The sequence below is a fragment of the Chelonia mydas genome, chromosome 1 (assembly GCF_015237465.2).
Source record: "Chelonia mydas isolate rCheMyd1 chromosome 1, rCheMyd1.pri.v2, whole genome shotgun sequence".
Classification (NCBI taxonomy): Eukaryota; Metazoa; Chordata; order Testudines; family Cheloniidae; genus Chelonia; species Chelonia mydas.
This window is the reverse complement of record NC_057849.1, coordinates 107366514-107386824: the sequence shown is the minus strand read 5'-3', so window position 1 is coordinate 107386824 and position 20311 is coordinate 107366514. Positions and strand designations below refer to the sequence as shown.

General features: G+C 42.8%; 1 protein-coding gene across 3 annotated transcripts; it reads right to left on the bottom strand.

Moving 5' to 3' along the window:
• Positions 1-2503: 2503 nt before the first annotated feature.
• On the bottom strand, positions 2504-19938 carry TEX29 (testis expressed 29). 3 transcript variants are annotated; one of them, XM_043524231.1, is made up of 4 exons: positions 18452-19598; positions 10165-10234; positions 4255-4382; positions 2504-3262 (listed from the first exon to the last, which is right to left on the bottom strand). In XM_043524231.1, exons 1-4 carry the CDS (start codon positions 18618-18620, stop codon positions 3252-3254), a joined length of 378 nt encoding a protein of 125 aa, XP_043380166.1. In that variant the 5' UTR covers positions 18621-19598; the 3' UTR covers positions 2504-3251. The 3 variants fall into 3 exon arrangements, 2 of the variants coding, with proteins under 2 accessions (XP_043380166.1, XP_043380165.1); XR_006284441.1 differs by lacking the exon at positions 18452-19598 and adding an exon at positions 17609-17661 and having other exon boundaries at positions 2513-3262; XM_043524230.1 differs by lacking the exon at positions 2504-3262 and adding an exon at positions 3303-3810 and having other exon boundaries at positions 18452-19938.
• Between the last annotated feature and the right edge of the window lie 373 nt (positions 19939-20311).

The following is a 20311-nucleotide window of genomic DNA, read 5'->3' as shown; positions in this document are numbered from 1 at the left end:
GCTGAAAACTATTAATCATTCAACAGCTGGACCAGTACTCATCTAATAGGGTTTAGTAGATCCTGATCCTCCTCAGAATCCCCATGGAGGAAGAAGAAATAACCCAATTTCAGAATTTTCAAGAAACATTGGCTCATTGACCAAGATTCAAAGGCAAATGCTAGGACTGGGAACCAGTCTAGGTGATCCCTCGGGAAACTAAAACCATTGCAGGCTCTCTGAAGAAGGGAAATAAACTGTACTTCAAAAGGGTGCTGTAAGAATCACTCTTTCTGAGTACTTTTCATCCCCCGAAGAAAAGGTGCCAAACAAGTGCACAGTGCTCATATTCACCTAGCTCTTGGTCAGTTGTCAACATGTGTTATCCAAGGTTTTAAACCCCAAGTGCACCTAGTGAAAAATACAAAGGGGCGGAGGGGTGGGGTGAGGAAGTGGAGAGAAGACATACAGCAATAAATACTTGTGAACCACAGAAAACAGTTGGGTTTTACTGCCCCCAAAGAACCTTTCTTCTCTGTATCATAAAAAATCTGGAAGGAAAAGTAGCCTAGTAGTTAAGACACATAACAGGGATTCAGTAGCTCTGCCAAAGGCTTCCTGTATGACCTTGCACAAGGCACTTGTGGAATTTCTCTCAGAGAGAGAGTAATTCCGCATCTGTAATTCAGGGATAATAATATTTCCCTATATCATGAGGATAAATTCATTAATGTTTGCAAAATGCTTTCTGAAGCTTGAATAAAAATCACTTTATAACGTGCCAAGTATCATTACTATGGCACACTGTTCTGCCACTCACACATTAAAAATCATGTATTTTATTGAAAGACCAGATTAAAATGAATTTAAGGTAGCCAGAATGTAAGATATATAAAAGGCAGAAGAAGGTACTAAGTAAAGATAATGACAATGTGTCTATATAGTTTATATGTGTCTATATAGTTTACTCCTGAGGGAATTCTGCATCAAAAAATAAAATCTATGCCAAAAAATTAAAAATTCTGAGTACAATATTTTAAAATTCTGCAAATGTTATTAGTCAATAAATAAATATGGAGGCTCCCGCATAGCAGTGGGGAGCACAGGCCCCTGGTTGAATGGAGGTGGAAAATCACCAGATCCTGACACAGCACAAGGGACGGTCCTGCCCCAGAAATGCCCCGGGGGGCCCTGCCCCTCCATGCCAGGTGCACCAATTGTGGGCAGACAGGCTCAGCCCGGCAGGATCCAAGTGTTGAGGGGCTTAGTGGGGGGGGATACAGGTGTGGGGTGAGATGGTTCTTTGTGGGGCAATCTGGGTGCGGGCAGCTCAGTGTGAAGGGGGGGGCGGGATCTGGATGCCTGTATTCGCCTATCAGCTGGCATTAAATTAAGCATTGTAAGCCAACATACCTGTCATCTACATACGAAATCAACAGGGGGATGTGAAATCGGCAGGAAAAAAGCAGGGACTCATAAAAAACTACCCACTGTCCAAGAGGTGGACAATGAACATTGGGGATATAAGCAGAAGGCAAGGAGATACCCCTTTACTCTGCACCTAGGAAGTAATTGGGCAGTGTGATTATATTCATGAAAATGGGATCTCTACCAGGCTCATCTGAAACACTGCAGAGGACATTAGGGTGAGATAAACGTCTTAGTTTAGACAGAAGAATAGCCTATCAAGTTTAGGCTCTAGAAAATGTACTGTATGATGATTTTGTTTTATATGTAACTCTTTAGTTTCCATTATCCTTACTCACAACATCTTGAATCTTTGATAATACTTTATTTTTGTTGTTTTCCACTATAAATATATCTCAGTTCTATGGTATTGTACAAGGAGATGATCGTGAGTTGAATCATTTAAGCTCGTGTATACATTGTTCCTCAGAGGGCAACAGACCCAGTATTTATGAGACTGTTCAAAGGAGAGGAGGCAGGACACTACTGGGAATGCTTCAAAGTAAGGGTTGGCATAGCCCAGAAGAGAGTGCTTGTGTGGCTAACAAGCTGGTGGTGTCAGGGAGCTGACACCCAGTTAAGCACAAACAAGTGTCCCTCTCAGTGGAGGCAGGGGGTAACAAGGTGACTCTCAGTCCTGGGTACCCAAAGAACCGTCATAGAAGTACCAGCTTATTTTCAAGTAGCATCTTCAGGAGCTTTGGGAGATAACACACATCACCCTCACCCTGGGAATGTCTTTGGCTGTGGACTCTGGGGATATGGACAACCATTACACCATCTTTTTGGCTTCTAAGTCAACTCTGGAAAGTATCGAACCTCACAATATCATTGCCATGACCAGCACAACAGTCTAAGACAGTTTAAGTAGCCCTGTCCCAACATGAAATACTGATGCTATCCCCAATCAGGAAAAAGAGACGGGGTCCAGAGATCAAAGTGCATGTCTGCTGACCTGACTGTTGATTTTCCATTGACTCAACTGCAAGCATGAGAGATAGCATCAGAGCAGGATTTTTATATCTTTGGCTATTCTATCCTCTCTCTTTTGTGTGTGCGTGTGCGTCTCTCTCTCTCTCTCTCAAACCACTGTTGAGCCAAAACCAAACAACAAATTGACTGTTCTCCCCAAGGAAGAAATTTAGTATCAGCAAGAGACTTTTAAAACCCACCTTTTGCCCTCTGAAAGACTTTGCTGAACGGAAATGAAAACATTTCCAAAATGAAAAAACACTCATCTCTTGATTTCCATTCATTTTAATGGTGCTTTTTCTGTCTCTACACATGTGTGTTCAAGGAATACTTAAAAGGATGATTTTTGTAGTAAAATCAGGCCAGAGTCACGATGCCCCCAAACCACAGAGAAATTGGTTTAATATTGTAACAGTAAAGTGCAGGTTTTAGTGGCCATCTGAACACCACTGAGCCCAATAACTTCTAGTTAAGGGCCTGGTCCAAACCCCATTGAAGTCAACACACAACAACCACCAATTTTGGAAGTTTTGCTTTAAAAACTCTTTCATACAGGGAATTACTCCTAATTGACCAAGAAACACTTTCCAAAAGTCTCTCTCCCCTATGGCCAGTTATGACATGTTAAATAAAGTATATAATGAAATATTAAACAAAATGTATTGTTGTAAGGAATATTTTAGGAGGGCTCTAATGAGTGTTATACCATACGATGCACTGCGCAAAATGGTGGTATTGTACATTCCTCAACTCCATACGGCAATTGGATCTTTTTTTCTTTTTTCTTATTCCAGTTCTTCCAGTACCATCTTTCATTCATCTTTGCCAGCATTTTAACTTTCACCTTATGCAAAAAGATTGCATTATAAAAATAGCAATAGCCTTATTACTCACTTCAGCTTGCAATAGTTAAACATACAGTAGGTAATCTTTTAAACTCAGCTTGATGCTTATGTAATGCAAGAGTTTAGCCACAGAAGATATACAGCATGGGCAGTGGCAATATGAGCTTCACCACAAATCCCCTTTGAGCAACATACAGGGACCACCTCTGGGTGAAAGAGAGAAGCTCAGTCTCTGTGTCAGTTCAAATTAAATAATGCTTGACTGGCATGGGAAGCTATGCAAGCGTTGCCCTAGTGACATCATTGAAACTGTCCATGAAGCTTTGTCAGTTAGTGCCAAGTCTGACAATGTGTTTTGGTGACAGTCACTTGACTGAGAACAAACTCATTTCAAGCAACGAGCAATTGGAATTTCTCAGCTGTTTGGTGGTCCAGAAGTGAAAGTTTTAAAAAGAACAGGCCTCCCTCAGGGAAAGATCAAGACCCTATGGCACCACAGTAGTGGACTTCGGTGTCCGTTGCTGACAATATGGCACCTTTGAGAGCACTAAATTAAAATTAAAAAAAAAAAATTAACTGTCACTGCCACAGCTCAGCCACAGGAAAGTTGAAATGCAACCATAATATTTGTTATGATTTTACAGACTGGGCCTGTTTGGTGACCCAATGGTAATGCTGTGCACTAACCAGGAAACTTGGGTCAGTTCCCAGTTCTGGTCTTTTGCCCTCTAGGCTAGTCAGTACTAGAAGTGCTTCAGAGTCTGTGCTGCTAGAAGAGTGCTCCTAATTTAAGTGTTTGCAATGTAACTTGTTTCTCCAACTCTGTTCCCCTACCCTCCTTTCCATTTGCCCCATCTCATGCTTTTACGTCTACCTAGCATTCTTCTATACATAGATTTCTTTTACTTTTCAAGCAGCACTACTGCACAACATGCAAAGAGAGTGCCTAGGAACATTCATTATACTTAGTGTAATAAAAATATGGCCTTACTTTTTGAATCATCAGAGCTAATTTTTCCTTCCTTGTCTTCTTCATTAAAATAAGTAGCAGTGGGATACAGTTCTGGCACATTTTTCTGTCGACTCATGTTCTTTCTTCTCCTCTTCTCTACCAGAAAGCTAAATGAAATGATTTCCTGATTTAATTGTTGTAGCCCTGTTAGTTTAACAGCACACTTCAGACTATGCGCAGGGAGAGAAAGGAGCATTATCTCTTACTTAGGGCATGGGATTTTGAACCAGGAATGCTGACATTCTAATTCTTCCTCAGAAACAACTCCCTCTGGGGTCCTGAGCAAGTCATTGTTTCCGGGTCTGTGGAGGAGGGAGTGTGATTATACTAACTGCTCTACTTCACAGGGATGGAAGGAGGATTAGCAATTCATATTTATAGAGTGCTTTGAAGATGAACAGTGCAAAGTATTACCACCACCCTGTGTCAGTGTGGTACTGTACAAGGTGGTACAAGGTGAGACTCCTCTTTTTCTGCAACACAATGCCCAGGCCTTGAGACAATGCCCCAATTCACCTCCCTGCCTTGAGTCTGGCTTAACTGGTAATACAAAACCAGCAACATAACATACATCTCCCTGAGCATGGCTGTCCCTAAGGTTTCAATCTCCCCAGTCCTAGCCCCCTAGATTCCTCCCTCCAGAAAAGACTCCACCTACCTTTATTCCAGGTGGAGTTAATGAACTTCATCTGCCACAAGTATTTATCAGCACGACTTCAGCATCTTTAGGCAGGTTTCTAACCCCAACTAAGAGGCTGGGCAAAATAATAGCCCTGCCACAAGGATGTTCTGACTACATGGAGAGCACACTCATATATGGGTATCACGGGAGGTACGTAAAGATGTATGTTTAGTTTTTGTACAAGTGTTTGTAATGGATAAAGATTCCCTCTAGTAATTACGGTTCTGGATGAAGGCAAAGAGGCGTTGGTTAGAGCAGTGGTTTTCAAACTTTTTTTCTAACCCAGTTGAAGAAAACTGTTGATGCCTGTGACCCAACAGAGCTGGGGATGAGGGGTTTGGAGTGCGGGAGGGGCTCAGGGCTGGGGCAGAGGGTTGGAGTGCAGGGGTGAGAGCTGTGGGGTAGGGCTGGGGATGAGGAGTTTGGGGTGCAGGAGGGGGCTCTGGGTTGGGGTGGGAGGGGCTGAGGGCTGGAGCAGGAGGTTGGGGCACAGACTTACCGCAGGCGGCTCCCAGTCAGCGGCGCAGTGGGGGTGCTAAGGCAGGCTTCCTGCCTGTCCTGGTGCCTTGGAAGCAGCCAGCAGCAGGTCCAGCTCCTAGGCGGACATGCACAAGTGCTCTGTGTGGCTCTCACCCGCAGGTACCCCGTCCCCTAGCTCCCATTGGCTGAGAACCAGCCAATGGGAGTGTGGAGCCAGTGCTCGGGGTGGGGGCAGCACGTGGAGCCCCATGGCACCCCCCCACACACACACACACCCCTAGGATCTGGACCTGATGCTGGCCACTTCCAGGGCGCAGTGCAGTGTCAGAACAGGTAGGGACTAGCCTGCCTTAGCCGGGCAGCACCGCCGACGGGACTGAGCCGCTGCGACCCAGTGCCTTACATTCCGCAACCCAGTACTGGGTCACGGCCCACAGTTTGAAAACCACTGGGTTAGAAATTCTGTATTACTTTAATTCCCTGCTTTTCCTCCTGAAGAGCCTTTCTGGTTGGGAAAGTTTTCGCAGATGAAAAAGAAAAAGGAACCTTAGGGCACGTCTACACTGGCAGAGTGACAGCGCCGGCAGTTACAGTGCTGCTCAGAGACCGCAGAAGGGAAACCGCTGTTGTGGTTCACACTGACAGCTGCCCGCGCAATAGCGTGTTCACACTTGCGGCACTTGCAGCGGTATTCGGAGTGGCGCACTCTGGGCAGCTATCCCACAGAGCACCTCTTTCTCTTCTGCCACTAAGACTTGTGGGAAAGCGGAGGAGGTCGTGGGGCATCCTGGGTCCAGTCCCAATGCCCTGTGATGCATTGCTTCGCATCCCATCAATCCCTGTGCTTCTGTCCGCATTTGGCGCCATCTTTCAACTGTTTGTGTACTGCGCACCCTGCAGGAATGGATCCTGCACCGCTGACCCGTATGCTGCTCACTCTGACCAACACGTCACAAGTGGCAGTGGAGTTATTCCTTAAACTACAAAGGCAAGAGGAGTGTGACATTGATCTCGCCACGCATAGTAGCTATGGCACAAGATTGCTTGTGGCATTCACTGAGGTGCTGACCACAGTGGAGTGCTGCTTTTGGGCTCGGGAAACAAGCACTGAATGATGGGATCACAGCATGATGCACATCTAGGATGACGAGCAGTGGCTGAAGAACTTTTGCATGAGGAAAGTCACGTTCATGGGACTGTGTGATGAGCTCTCCCCAGCCCTGCAGCGCAAGGACACGAGAATGAGAGCTGCCCTGTCATTGGAGAAGCGCGTGGCGATTGCACTGTGGAAGCTGGCTACTCCAGACTGCTACTGATCTGGTCTGGCCCTCCAGGGGCTTTCCCTGAACAAGCTGTGGGCCGGTTTTGAGAACCACTGGTATACACAAACTGCCAGGTTATTCAGCTAATAAGCTCCTGGAGAACCACTGAGAAATACCCCATGTGATTAATGTACTCGGTGGCTAGGTGGTCCGGTGCCAGAATTGGACTGTGAGTGCCATCTATCGCTCCTCTGCGGTTAGGGAAGCCCATTTGTGCAAAGCTATCCACAATGTCACGCACGTTGCCCAGAGTCACGGTCTTTCGGAGCAGGATGTGATTAATGGCTCTGCACACTTCCATCAACACGACTCCAATGATCGACTTTCCCACTCTGAACTGGTTAGCCGCGTCCACAGGTTCGGCCGATCACGGCTCCCACTGGCCACGGTTTGCCGGTCCAGGCCAACGGGGGCTGCGGGAAGGGCAGCCAGCACGTTCCTTGGCCCGCACTGCTTCCCGCGGCCCCCATTGGCCTGGAGTGGCAAACCGCGAGCAGTCGAACCTGCGGACGCGGCAGGTAAACAAACCGGTCCGGCCCACCAGGGGCTTTCCCTGAACAAGCTGCGGACCAGCTTTGAGAACCACTGGTGTATACTATAGTTCAGCCTTTCTGATTAAGGATCCCTACACGTGACCATAGTAAGGTCTAAAGCATGAGGAACAACACAGAAACCTTCAGGCAGGATCTTGGTCCAGTGTCCTTCTAGTATAAGATCCCTCGGGGACATTACGTCAGTGGGGAATCAACCACAGTGGAGCCTTGCTCCACCATACCCCCTCTCTTCCCACTCCCTGTCCCCAAGATACCCTTCTCAACCTCCCATGCCAGGTGGTGCTGCTCTGGTGTAGGAAGCAAGGAAGTCATCTCCACCACCTTTACACTAGTAGAGACTTCCCCTACCCAGCAGGAATTCTGGATCATGCTCCACCTGTTTAAAAAAATCAAGTGAATGTGACAGACCAGCAAATCCAGCCGTCTGTGTTACTATTCCCAGGGCAGAACTTGTATGGAAGAGGGGAATATTGACAAAAAAGAAAGCTCTTTGCCATCCACCCACTGAACATGGCAGAGAGTATTTTCCTCAGTAGATTCACAGAAAAATCCTCTACTAGATCTTATCAGAGAAGCTACCTGAGAGGTTGGCATTTTTTGAATGAATGGGGGAGAATACCATATAAGGCTCTCAAATGGTTGATGTTCATTCTTCTTAAAAATGGGATCAGTCCCTTTAGGTTAGAATTCATGACAATGCTCCGCTTCTCTTAACAGTGAGAAGGCTGTAGATGCCACTGCAAAAGACAACAATGAGGCAAGAGGAGGGCCCCTTCCTGCAAAAGCATTCCCCAGAATAAATGGAATTACCAGAAGTGTTTCATTATTTTATATCATTCCATTGTATTTATGTTTCTTCTCTTTTGATACTTGAATCCTTAATTGTCTAATTTTCTACCCTTCCAACTTGAGGCACCGAGTGATAATGATATGTTTTGCCTTAATGGATCAAATGAACCTTAGGTACCAAATCATATCATTTCCTACACACTAGCTGCATCAAAAATAAATCTAAAAACATCAGGGAGTTGTTTGATTCTTTTTTCTTTACCCTTCTCTGTTCCTAGATTATAATTAATGAAGCTGCAGGCAATCTGTCAAAACCAAGGTTAAGTGAGTTGTGCCGATAGAGCAACTAACAGTTCAAGGCTGATTTGCTTGCGTGAGCCAAATAATGCAAGTGACACATCTTGATAAGTGATCGGGTTTAACAAAATATTCTAGATGCTTACAAAGCTTTTGATGAGGTGACAGCTTTGTTGAAAAGTCTCTTAATGCCCTTTCTAAACAGAAGAAATTGGTTATTTATTACGGACCCTATGTGTACTATATTTCTAGGTTTTATATCGAGTAAACAAGTTTAAAAGTATTGAAGTTTGATGTTACACTTACCTAACAGGTACAGGGCTCTCTAAATTTAAATTCACATTTCTTGGAGCACAGCTTTCTCCTTCTCCTCAGCTTTCTATCTAGGTACTCATATGGCCCACATCACCATAACATCTTAGTCCCTCACAAACATTAGAGGGACATAAATGTCTCCTCACTCCTGTTAGGTAAGGTACAAATGGAGAACTTCACATGGAGACGTTAAGTTACTTGGCACACCACAAGACAATGGCAGCACTGTGCACAAAACCCTGATTCTCTAAGTCCTGGTCCAGTGTTTTTACCATCCTTTCCCACCCTAAAATGTCAGCCAGCAATAGGCCACTAAACATGTGGATACTCCAAAACAACTCCAACAACCTACACACTTCTTGTAATGAATCAGAAAGTCACCACAGAAAAGGTAATTCAAAGTAATATTATACAGACCCTAGCCTAAGCCTTCTCTCTCATCTGAGCTGGTCGTATGGGACTTTTTCTCCTTAGGACCTGTCTACTCAGACGGCTATTCTCATCTTTCTTATGTTCAGGGTGAAATCTAATGAACCATGCCTCCCATAGTGAGTCAGAAGTAATTCACCTGCAGCTCCCAGGAGAGTACCAATATCTTCTGTCAAGGTGAAATAAGACAGTCCTGCCATCCTTCTCTAAACTGTGTCAGATGCAATGATCTCAGGATACCATTTCCCACAGTTCTTGGCATATCTCCCAGAAGCAATAGATTCTGAGAGATCTGAAAAGGCCTCTGGTGCCCTGTAGGACAACTATGTGTACTGTTTCAGTACAAGCCATTTTTAGTACCTTCTGCATTTGCTTGGAATAAGTCTAATCCTATGCACTTAAGTATGCACGTAAGCCAGCTGGAACACTTCTGTACATGGACACAAGCTGGTTTTACAAGTTTTCCATGGAACTAAAATGGCTCATAGAATGGTTAATTTCTTTAGGCTTCCTATATTCCTAAAAGCTTAAGTCTTTAAAATAAATGCATACTATGATCACCATCTGGCTTTCTGCTTGTTTGCAGATCTTTGTTCATGTATTCAAGCTTTTATGTAAAGCACAAAGAGAGGGATTTAACCCAGACTTCCTTAATGCCACAAGTCTTCTAGATATGATTAAGTATCTATCATTTCTCTCAATCCTTCCTTAAGTGGTATAGAGTTGTAATCAACCTTTCTTCAGGACTGAGAGGAGTTAGTCTCAATGAATCACCATCAAGCTTACATCGCAGATTAAGGTGTTCAAAATAGTTTTGTCATGGCTCATACTATAGATAATTCTCTGAAACACAGTAGTGTTCACTGAACATTCCCTGGGCGACTAACAGACTTGCCTGTAAATCAAATGACTCAGCATCTGACAAAATTCCCATGTATTTTGAATCAAGTCATGGGGCATTTTCATTTTATATTATCCAAGTGAAACAATTAAATTGATTTTATAATATCAAAGTACTCACCTGTGGAATACAAATAAAATGAAGGATCCCATGATGAGTAGTATCAAGATGATGAACACTTGCATGTATGCTGAAAAATAATTGCATTTTAGTGTCATCTAAAGCTCTCACTGATTTTTTCTTCTTCTTTAAATACTACTTGGGACAGCCTGCAGATTAAATACAGGAACAGTATGGAGAGCGCTGTACTAGCTGCATGCACCAATCTTTGAAATAGCAGCAGCTTTTCGCAGCCAATATATGCTCTCCTTTGTAAGGTCTAAGACACTCAGCTGGTCTCAGAAGCTACTGTTTGGAGTCTGGATTTTTCTGCCGAATATTGATGCCATTAAACTAAGAATCCTGTTTAGTTTACCTTTTTAAAAGATTATTCTTCACCTCTCTCCTTTGATTTCCAAATAAGACATGAAAACAACTTCAAAATGCAACCAGTTTCTAAAGGAATTCCCCTTCATACCTTTTCTCAGACATGTAGACATACAGTAGCCATTGATGGCAATGTGTTTGAATTCCTAAGGTATCACAATAAATGTATATACACTCACCCATAACCAATTTTTAATGAAATAGTTTATTCTGAACAGAACTCTGTTGGAAGTTAAAATTATTGTACAATTAGATATTCAAGGGAAAAGTTTCAATTTTCATGAATCAGCATTTTCCAACAAAAAATTGTTTTGTTGAAAATGTTCCAGTCAGCTCCAATAAGAAGAGGATGTGGCAGTTCAGCACATTCTCAGGAGGCCTACGTTAGCAAGGCTTCTACTGAGTCCTGAAGTCTTGAACTCTGCCGCCCGCACCTCTAGGAAAAAATCCACAAGGTTATTATAGTGGACCAGCTGCTACAGAGGAGCATAGATCCCTAGGTCACTGAAAATAAACAGGGAGAAGTAGAAAAGCTATTTTGCACAAAGTGCAGACCAAATTATCAGGATGAAGCACTGGAGCAAAAACACATGGGCTTGTTTCACAAAGAGGAAGGGAAGGAGGAAGATAAAAGCATGTAAAAAACGAACAGTATGTGGGGGCAGAGAGCCTTCTAGTGCAAAGAATCTAGAAATGGAAAATTAGGTCAGCTAGTCCACCCCCCGCAGTTAATACAGGACCATCTCCAGCTGTATATTTACTACCCTTTTGTCCAGTCTAGATTAAAACCTACCTAGTAAAAGTGATTCCACCACTTCCGTTATTTCACAGGCTAAATGATGTCACTATCAGGAAGTTTTTCCTCAACATGGATCCCAAATGTCCCTTTTCTTAGTTACATTCCATTTCATTCCCCCTGTTTATCACACATACTCCCTCTCCATTTTATTATTGAAAAAAAAAATCCTCTCTCTTCTTGGTGTTAAACTTTTCTATTGTATTTTCAGATTCCTCTCACACTTAGTTGTCACTTAGCCAAGCTGTTCATATTTAGCTTGCTTAATCGTCCATGGTAAATCAATGCATCATCCCATTAAAAAGTTCATTATTGCCTCTCTGAATACCTTTGACCATTTTCCATCATTGTTTGCAGTGCTATTGTAGCCATGTTGGTCCCGGGATCTGAGGGAGACGAGGTGCATGAAGTAATATCTTTTATTGGAACAACTTTTGTTGGTGGAAGATACAAGCTTTCAAGCTTCACAGGGCTCTTCTTTGGGCCAGTGTCACAGCAATCAGTGTCACAGCTAAATACAATGTGGGACAGATTGTTAAGCATAAAGATGTTAACATAAGTAGCAGAAGTTCATGTAAAATGAAGTGGACAATTAACACCTTTGCAAGCATAGGACAAAGGAGGGTTAATAGGTTACAAATTCTTGTAATGAGCCATACAACCAGTTTCTCTGTTTAGTCCAGAATTTTTAGTAGCTAGCAGAGATATGAATTTAAGTTCCAAGACTCATCATTCAGAGGTGTTGTGCAGGTTTCCTTTGAGGACGAGGACTGAGAGATCATATATAGTGATCACTTTGTGAAAAGTATTCGCTGTTGGGTAATAGGGCATTTTTGTCTTATTTTTCTGTGTGACTGCATTAGAGAGTGTAGTGATTGTCTGGTTTCAAACACATAGTTGTTGTGGAAATTGATGTGCTGGATAAGGTACACCATCTGTTTTACAGGTATATGTAGGACCCATGGATCTGGAAAGGTGTATTCTGGGATTATTGATCATTGTAGCAGTGGAGATATGTCTACAGGTTTTGCATCTATTGTTCTTGTAGAGAACACTTAGAGTTGGTGTGTCCTGGTCTGTGGCAAGCTTGTGTCTGATGATGAGCTTTGAGAGGCCGGGAAGGTTGTCTGAAGGCCAGAAGAGGGGGTTCAGGAAAAATTTCTTTCAGGATGGCGTCCCCATCAAGTATGGGTTGAGGTTGTTTGATGATACCCTGTATGGGTTCCAATGTGGAGTGGTAGGTGACAACTAGGGGTGTGTGGTCAGAGGGAGATTTATTTCTGTATTGAAGCAAGTTCTCTCAGGGTATGTTGGTGATCTGGTCCATGATGCAGCACACCACATGTTGTGTAGGACCCATGGATCTTGAAAGGTGTGTTATGAGGGGTGTTGCTATTTAATCATAGAATATCAGGGTTGGAAGGGACCTCAGGAGGTCATCTAGTCCAACCCCCTGCTCAAAGCAGGACCAATCCCCAATCAAATCATCCCAGCCAGGGCTTTGTCAAGCCTGACCTTAAAAACTTCTAAGGAAGGAGATTCTACCATCTCCCTAGGTAACGCATTCCAGTGTTTCACCACCCTCTTAGTGAAAAAGTTTTTCCTAATATCCAACCTAAACCTCCCCCACTGCAACTTGAGACCATTACTCCTTGTCCTGTCCTCTTCTACCACTGAGAATAGTCTAGAACCATCCTCTCTGGAACCACCTCTCAGGTAGTTGAAAGCAGCTATCAAATCCCCCCTCATTCTTCTCTTCTGCAGACTAAACAGTCACAGTTTCCTCAGCCTCTCCTCATAAGTCATGTGTTCCAGACCCCTAATCATTTTTGTTGCCCTTCGCTGGACTCTCTCCAATTTCTCCACATCCTTCTTGTAGTGTGGGGCCCAAAACTGGACACAGTACTCCAGATGAGGCCTCACCAATGTCGAATAGAGGGGAACAATCACGTCCCTCGATCTGCTCGCTATGCCCCTACTTATACATCCCAAAATGCCATTGGCCTTCTTGGCAACAAGGGCACACTGCTGACTCATATCCAGCTTCTCGTCCACTGTAACCCCTAGGTCCTTTTCCGCAGAACTGCTGCCTAGCCATTCGGTCCCTAGTCTGTAGCTGTGCATTGGGTTCTTCCGTCCTAAGTGCAGGACCCTGCACTTATCCTTATTGAACCTCATCAGATTTCTTTTGGCCCAATCCTCCAATTTGTCTAGGTCCCTCTGTATCCTATCCCTGCCCTCCAGCGTATCTACCACTCCTCCCAGTTTAGTATCATCCGCAAATTTGCTGAGAGTGCAATCCACACCATCCTCCAGATCATTTATGAAGATATTGAACAAAACCGGCCCCAGGACCGACCCCTGGGGCACTCCACTTGACACCGGCTGCCAACTAGACATGGAGCCATTGATCACTACCCGTTGAGCCCAACAATCTAGCCAACTTTCTACCCACCTTATAGTGCATTCATCCAGCCCATACTTCTTTAACTTGCTGACAAGAATACTGTGGGAGACCGTGTCAAAAGCTTTGCTAAAGTCAAGAAACAATACATCCACTGCTTTCCCTTCATCCACAGAACCAGTAATCTCATCATAGAAGGTGATTAGATTAGTCAGGCATGACCTACCCTTGGTGAATCCATGCTGACTGTTCCTGATCACTTTCCTCTCGTGTAAGTGCTTCAGGATTGATTCCTTGAGGACCTGCTCCATGATTTTTCCGGGGACTGAGGTGAGGCTGACTGGCCTGTAGTTCCCAGGATCCTCCTTCTTCCCTTTTTTAAAGATGGGCACTACATTAGCCTTTTTCCAGTCATCTGGGACTTCCCCCGTTCGCCACAAGTTTTCAAAGATAATGGCCAATGGCTCTGCAATCACATCCGCCAATTCCTTTAGCACTCTCGGATGCAACTCGTCCGGCCCCATGGACTTGTGCACGTCCAGCTTTTCTAAATAGTCCCTAACGACCTCTTTCTCCACAGAGGGCTGGCCATCTACTCCCCATGTTGTGATGCCCAGCGCAGCAGTCTGGGAGCTGTCCTTGTTAGTGAAGACAGAGGCAAAAGAAGCATTGAGCACATTAGCTTTTTCCACATCCTCTGTCACTAGGTTGCCTCCCCCATTCAGTAAGGGGCCCACACTTTCCTTGGCTTTCTTCTTCTTGCCAACATACCTGAAGAAACCCTTCTTGTTACTCTTGACATCTCTTGCTCAGCTCCAGGTGCGATTTGACCCTCCTGATTTCATTCTTACATGCCCGAGCAAATATTTTTATTTGTAGCACTGGAGAAATGTTTGCAGGTTTTGCATCTGTTGTTCTGGCAGGGTCTGGTGCTGCTTTGAGTTTCTGTCCTGATCTATGGGGAGCTTGTTTCTGGTGATGAAATTGGCATGGATGGGGGGGGGGGGGGTTTGAAGACCAGAAGAGAGGGTTCAGTAAAGAGGTCTTTCCAGATGGGGCACTAATCAATGGGTTATAATTGTTTGATGATCCCCCGTATGCGTTCCAGTGTGAAGTGGTAGGTGACAATTAGGGTGTGCAGTTGGAGGTGGGTTTTTTTAAATATATTAAAGCAGGTTCTCTTGAGGTATGTTGGTGGCCCATTTCATGATGAGATCTCCTGCTGTGGTAAAGTGTGAGAAGATGAGATACTGCTGTGAGAAGATGAGATACTGGACTAGAAGGATCACTGGTCTGCCCCAGTATGGCTATTCTTATGTTTTTATGTTTTAAGTTGTGTATTCTGCACTTTCACCTGTAGCATATTCTGTGGTATCTGAGTGCCTGGCTGTGGATAACAGATTTCTTGGTGTGTCTGAGGTGGTTACTGGATCTGTGGAGGTAGGTGTGGTGATCCGTGGGTTTCTTGTATATAGTTGTCTGAAAGGTTCCATCGTGAAGTTGATCTTGGTGTCAGGAAGTTGATGCTCGTGAGGGAGTGTTCTAGAGAGAGTCTGATAGATGGGTGGTGGTGGTTGAAGTTGCGATGGAAATCTTTGAGGGAATTTAGGTCTTCTGTCCAGAGGATGAAAACACCATCTGCGTATCTTAGGTATATCATTGGTCCAGAAATTCTTCTTCAAGGTGGTCTATGAAGAGGTTGGCATATCAGGGAGCCATCCTAGTACCCACGGCTGTTCCCGGGGTTTGGACAAAGTGTGTGTTGTTAAATGTAAAGTTGTTATGGCTGAGGATGAAATGGTTGAATTTGATGATGTGTTTGGGGTGGATGTCTGAGTGGGGTACATTGTCTTGTAGATATTTTTGGTGAGGGACACTGAAGTACAGGAAGGTGACATCCATGGTGGCAAGGCTAGTGTTCTGAAGGAGGTTGTGCTAGACATTAAACATACTACACTCAGAGACACTGATTTTATGGCTCATTACAACAATTTATAACCTACTCCTCCTTTGTCCTATGACTGCAGAGCTGTTAATTGCCCACTTCATTTTATGTGATCTCAAGCAACATATGTTAACCCCTAATGCTTAACAATCTGTCCCACCTTGTATTTAGCTGTGATACTCTGATTAATATTTTCCAGATCTGAAGAAGAGCTTTGTGAAGCTGGTCTCTTCCACCAGCAGAAGCTGGTCCAATAAAAGATATTACCTCACACCCCTTATCTCTCTCATACCTTTGACCATGCCTTTCTGATAACAAGGTCCTCATAACACAACATTCCAGGTGTCAGAGTCACGTAGAAACAGACTGTATTACAGGAGTACAACAACCATAGAGGCAGAGGCTATTTTCAGCCCACTATCTCACACCTTTATGTCTTCTGGCATTAGTCATTTCAAGATTTTTCCCTCCCATTATGTGCTTCAAATTTTTTTCCTTACATTTTTGCAATCCTATTTTATGATTTTTCTGTCCATGTTATTTTCTACCTATCTAGTCCATAATACTTCTCTCATTCCTAACATGCCATTTTCTAGTGCTGTGGTTTTAAGTAGAGGAAGCTGAAACTAGAGCTGAATTCTCAGAAATGCAAATAAATCTAAAAAATTCAGTGTACTAATTGCAGAATATAAACCTAAACATAATGCTGAATGGGACTGAAACAGCTATGGCCACAATCCTTAGTTCTTCTCCAAATTAGCAGATTTCTCAAAGATTAATAACATGCATAATTTAGTATCTAGGATCTGACATGCGGGGATTTCTTATGTAATCTGGGATTGCAGTGTCTCCCTCAAAAATCATATATTGTGTCACACCTATAGTTAGAGAAAGCTGGCACACCACTACCTGTCAGCATAGATCTGTGGAGATCATTTTATTGATAAATGGTATAGTCAATTGCTTGACCACACTTTGGTTCATTATAAAATATACTCAGGAGACAAAATAACCAACGTCCATTAAATTTATTGCTATAAACCAGTAATAATGTAGTACAGGAAAAAGATTTATACCACACCAGTCTCCAGAAAGCCATCTTATACAGTGAAATTAATTCACCTTACACAGAAGATGTATTCCCAAAGTTACACATTTCAGCTGGTATTATTTATCTGATGATTTGACAAGTTATACATCTCTTTACACAGCTCTAAAATCCAGCCTGTTTGTCACAGTTCCCTAACTTCTTGTTCTGTTCCTTCCCTAGCTTGTACTAAGACATAGAACAAATGTATCTTGATTTTGACAAGTTTCCAATCTGCTTATGCCAAAGCTTACTTCAGCGAATGCAAGGCATTATAGGATACTTAGCACAAGAGACTAGGATTATAGTAAAGATATAGGACAATTTAGGCTATATAACTGCTCTGTTATTTGTGCTTAATGCATACTATTGTATATATGGTGCAGATAATGCATATTATTTTAGTACATATTGTGATAAAGTCCCGAGCCTGTATTGGTGGGTCCCGCACTTCTGGTCGGTTTCAGTGGCCTCAGAAACTTGATAAGGCCCCAATGTGACCTCCCTTTCTCAGTGTAGCGGCAAGAGTCACAGCCTATTGAGTTACTTTCATCACTGGCCAGTATGGGAGATGAGAAGGGGGAATACCCCCCAGTCTCTGTTGCTCCTTAGAGCTCAGTAGATGCAGTTCGGCTTCCTGCCTGGACCGAGTCCTGCTTCCCTTCTCCAGGGGATCTCTGTAGAGTATGGGGGGCAGGGGGGAACTCGGGCGTGGCCTCTGCTCCGGGTTCCAGCCCAGGGACCCTAATGGTAGCAGCTGTTGGTGGCTTTCCCTTCACCACTGACACTCCTTTGATTGCTTAGGCCACTTCCTCCGTGGTCCCCTTTTCCTAGCTTCACCCTTACCTCAGGATTCAGCAATGCTGCTTCTTCTCCTCCAGCTCCTTCACTTCAGCCTCTTGGAGGGCACTGGAAGGAGAGCTTTTAAACAGTGTAAGTGGGACCTTGATTGGTTCCACCTGTCTCCATTAGCCTAACGCCCTTAACTGGTTAATTGGCGTCAGGTATCTTAATAGGCCTGCAGTGGCCTTTGTTTGCTTATCCAGGGAACAAGGGCCTGCTCATTCTGAAGGCTGATATACCTGCCTTCCAGCACTCTCTTATATTCTTCTGGTCTGAGTCTGTCACAATATATTATAGTCAAGGGGACACCTTTGCCAAATTAATATATGAAGCAATGGTGAAGGCCTTTATATGTGATTTCAAGTGTTTTACCAAACTGCGTGAGCAACAATACATAATTAGCACAGCTAAAATTAATACACCTTGTAATACAAGCAAAGCTTTAAATGCAACTTCTATTCAATGTGGGAAACCAGTATTTGAAGATCCCCATCATAGATAAGGTCATTCAAGGCTTGTTTTGCCTTGTGCATGTCATTGCCAATTCGAGTAATGTGCATGTATTTGTGATCTAGTAATATTTTTAAATTTAAAATAGGTGGATTAATATGCACATTAAAACAGGTAGGTAAGTTTCAACTACATCCTGATATTAACCAAGTCAATGGAAAGACTCTTGTTCATATCAGTGGGCCTTGGGCCAGGCTCATAACTTGCTCCCAAATCCTGCCGCCTGAGGAATGAGAGATTTGAGGAAAGTACACAAAGTTAGAGTTAAGGTCACTTTAAAATTACAAACAAGGTCTTGGATCTGGAGTATATCATATTGCTATTCTAAATACTTACATGGCACCGCTTTCCTGTAGCAAATTTGTTTATGGAAGCAACATCCTAATCCTGAACACTGGACTCTTGACACATTTTCGGAACATATTTCATAAAGAGGAAGCTCACATACTACAAAAAAACAAAACACTAAAAATAAAGCAACAGACTTAAAAGTAGCATTTTTCATTACACCATTAAAAGTGAAAATTTAGCTAAGATATAGAATAAATTAAAATTTATGAGCAAACAAAATAAGACAATATTCTTCAGTGGAGGGCTTCTGCCAGTGCCAGCCTGAGTACTCTGTACTCTGAAGCAGAAGACAGGCACTGAATACAACAGAAATTTTGGAATTCAGTTTGTAATGTATAATTATTTCAAATTTAAATGTTCTCCAAGTTTAAATTATCCATATCATGGGATTTTCTTTTTTAAGATTTTAAGTGCATGTAATGAGAGAGAAATTTTTACTCCAATTTTGACAGAAAAGATAGATAATGAATATGTGATGTACTACAGGAGAAGATTAATAAGAAAGAAAGAAAGAAAGAAAGAAAGAAAGAAAGAAAGAAAGAAAGAAAGAAAGAAAGAAAGAAAGAAAGAAAGAAAGAAAGAAAGAACCGAGACATTTCCTGGTAAATGACATTTTCAATACATTCAACATTTGCAGTAAGAAGGTGTTGGTATTATAAAGTGGAAATGGGAAGTCAAAATCATTTTGACAAGGTAATAAAAATTCTGAAATAAAAAAAGACCCCTATATACAGACACATCAAATGGACTACATGGGAAATACTTCATAATAGTATGAAATGGAAAAGAACAAGCGGAATGCACCATAAGCACTTCCCAGCTGCAAAACAAGCACTAATAAAAACACATATAAATTAAAACAAAGCAACATGCATCTCAGTAGAAGTTTTATAATAAAACATAATTGGAAGCATCCATAGCCCAGAATCATGGATTTGCTCACATCTATCTGTTCATAATCATGGTGCATGATGGGAATTCGAAGTCCCGTTTTCAAATACCATTGTTGTTGCAGTCTTCCTCAAAAATATTTTTAAAATGATCCCAGGCTTATGAAAGATATTTGTATGGCTGGTCATTAAACCAGTGTTGCTTCACACACACTGCAAATCGCACAAGAATTTAACGTTAGCACATCGGCACTATAAGGGTCCTGGAGAATCATGACAAAGCAGAAATAAAGCACAATTTTCAAATAGTGGGGTGATTAACTATTGGAACAATTTACCAAGGGAAGTGGTGGATCCTCCATCACTTGAAACATTTAAATCAAGACTGGATCTCTTTCTAAGAGATATGCTGTAGCTCAGCCAGAAGATATGGGCTAATTTTATTGCCTTTGAAAGACTGAATCCTGCTTAATTAAGCCTTGCTTTTACCTCTGAAACAGTAGCTGTGCAACTCCCTATAGCATCCTCCAACATGCCTAGAACCCTGGCTTCGGTGGATGAGAGGGTAATTTAGTTCATCTACCCATCCATTCAGTCTTTTCCCTTCCAACAAGAACCCCAATTATTGCTTCCCCTCTAAAATGTCTAGGTATTTTAATGACCCTTATCACCACAGTATCTTGATGTATCCATTCGAGATGATAGTTTTCAACGGAATATTGAAGCAGTAGCTATGTATGGCTTTTCAGTGACAATTGCTGGCACTAGGCTACCTAGGTAGCAGAGAGCCTGTCGAATTTCAGCAGACTTGTTCCTGAGTATCTGAGCACTACGGAGCTCTTCCATAGGCCAAAATCAAAAATTTTGAGGCAATCTGGCTAAACACTTCAAAGTTAGCTGTACTAACAGCCCAGATTATCTATCAGAGGAAAAGACTCAATAAGGAATCATAATA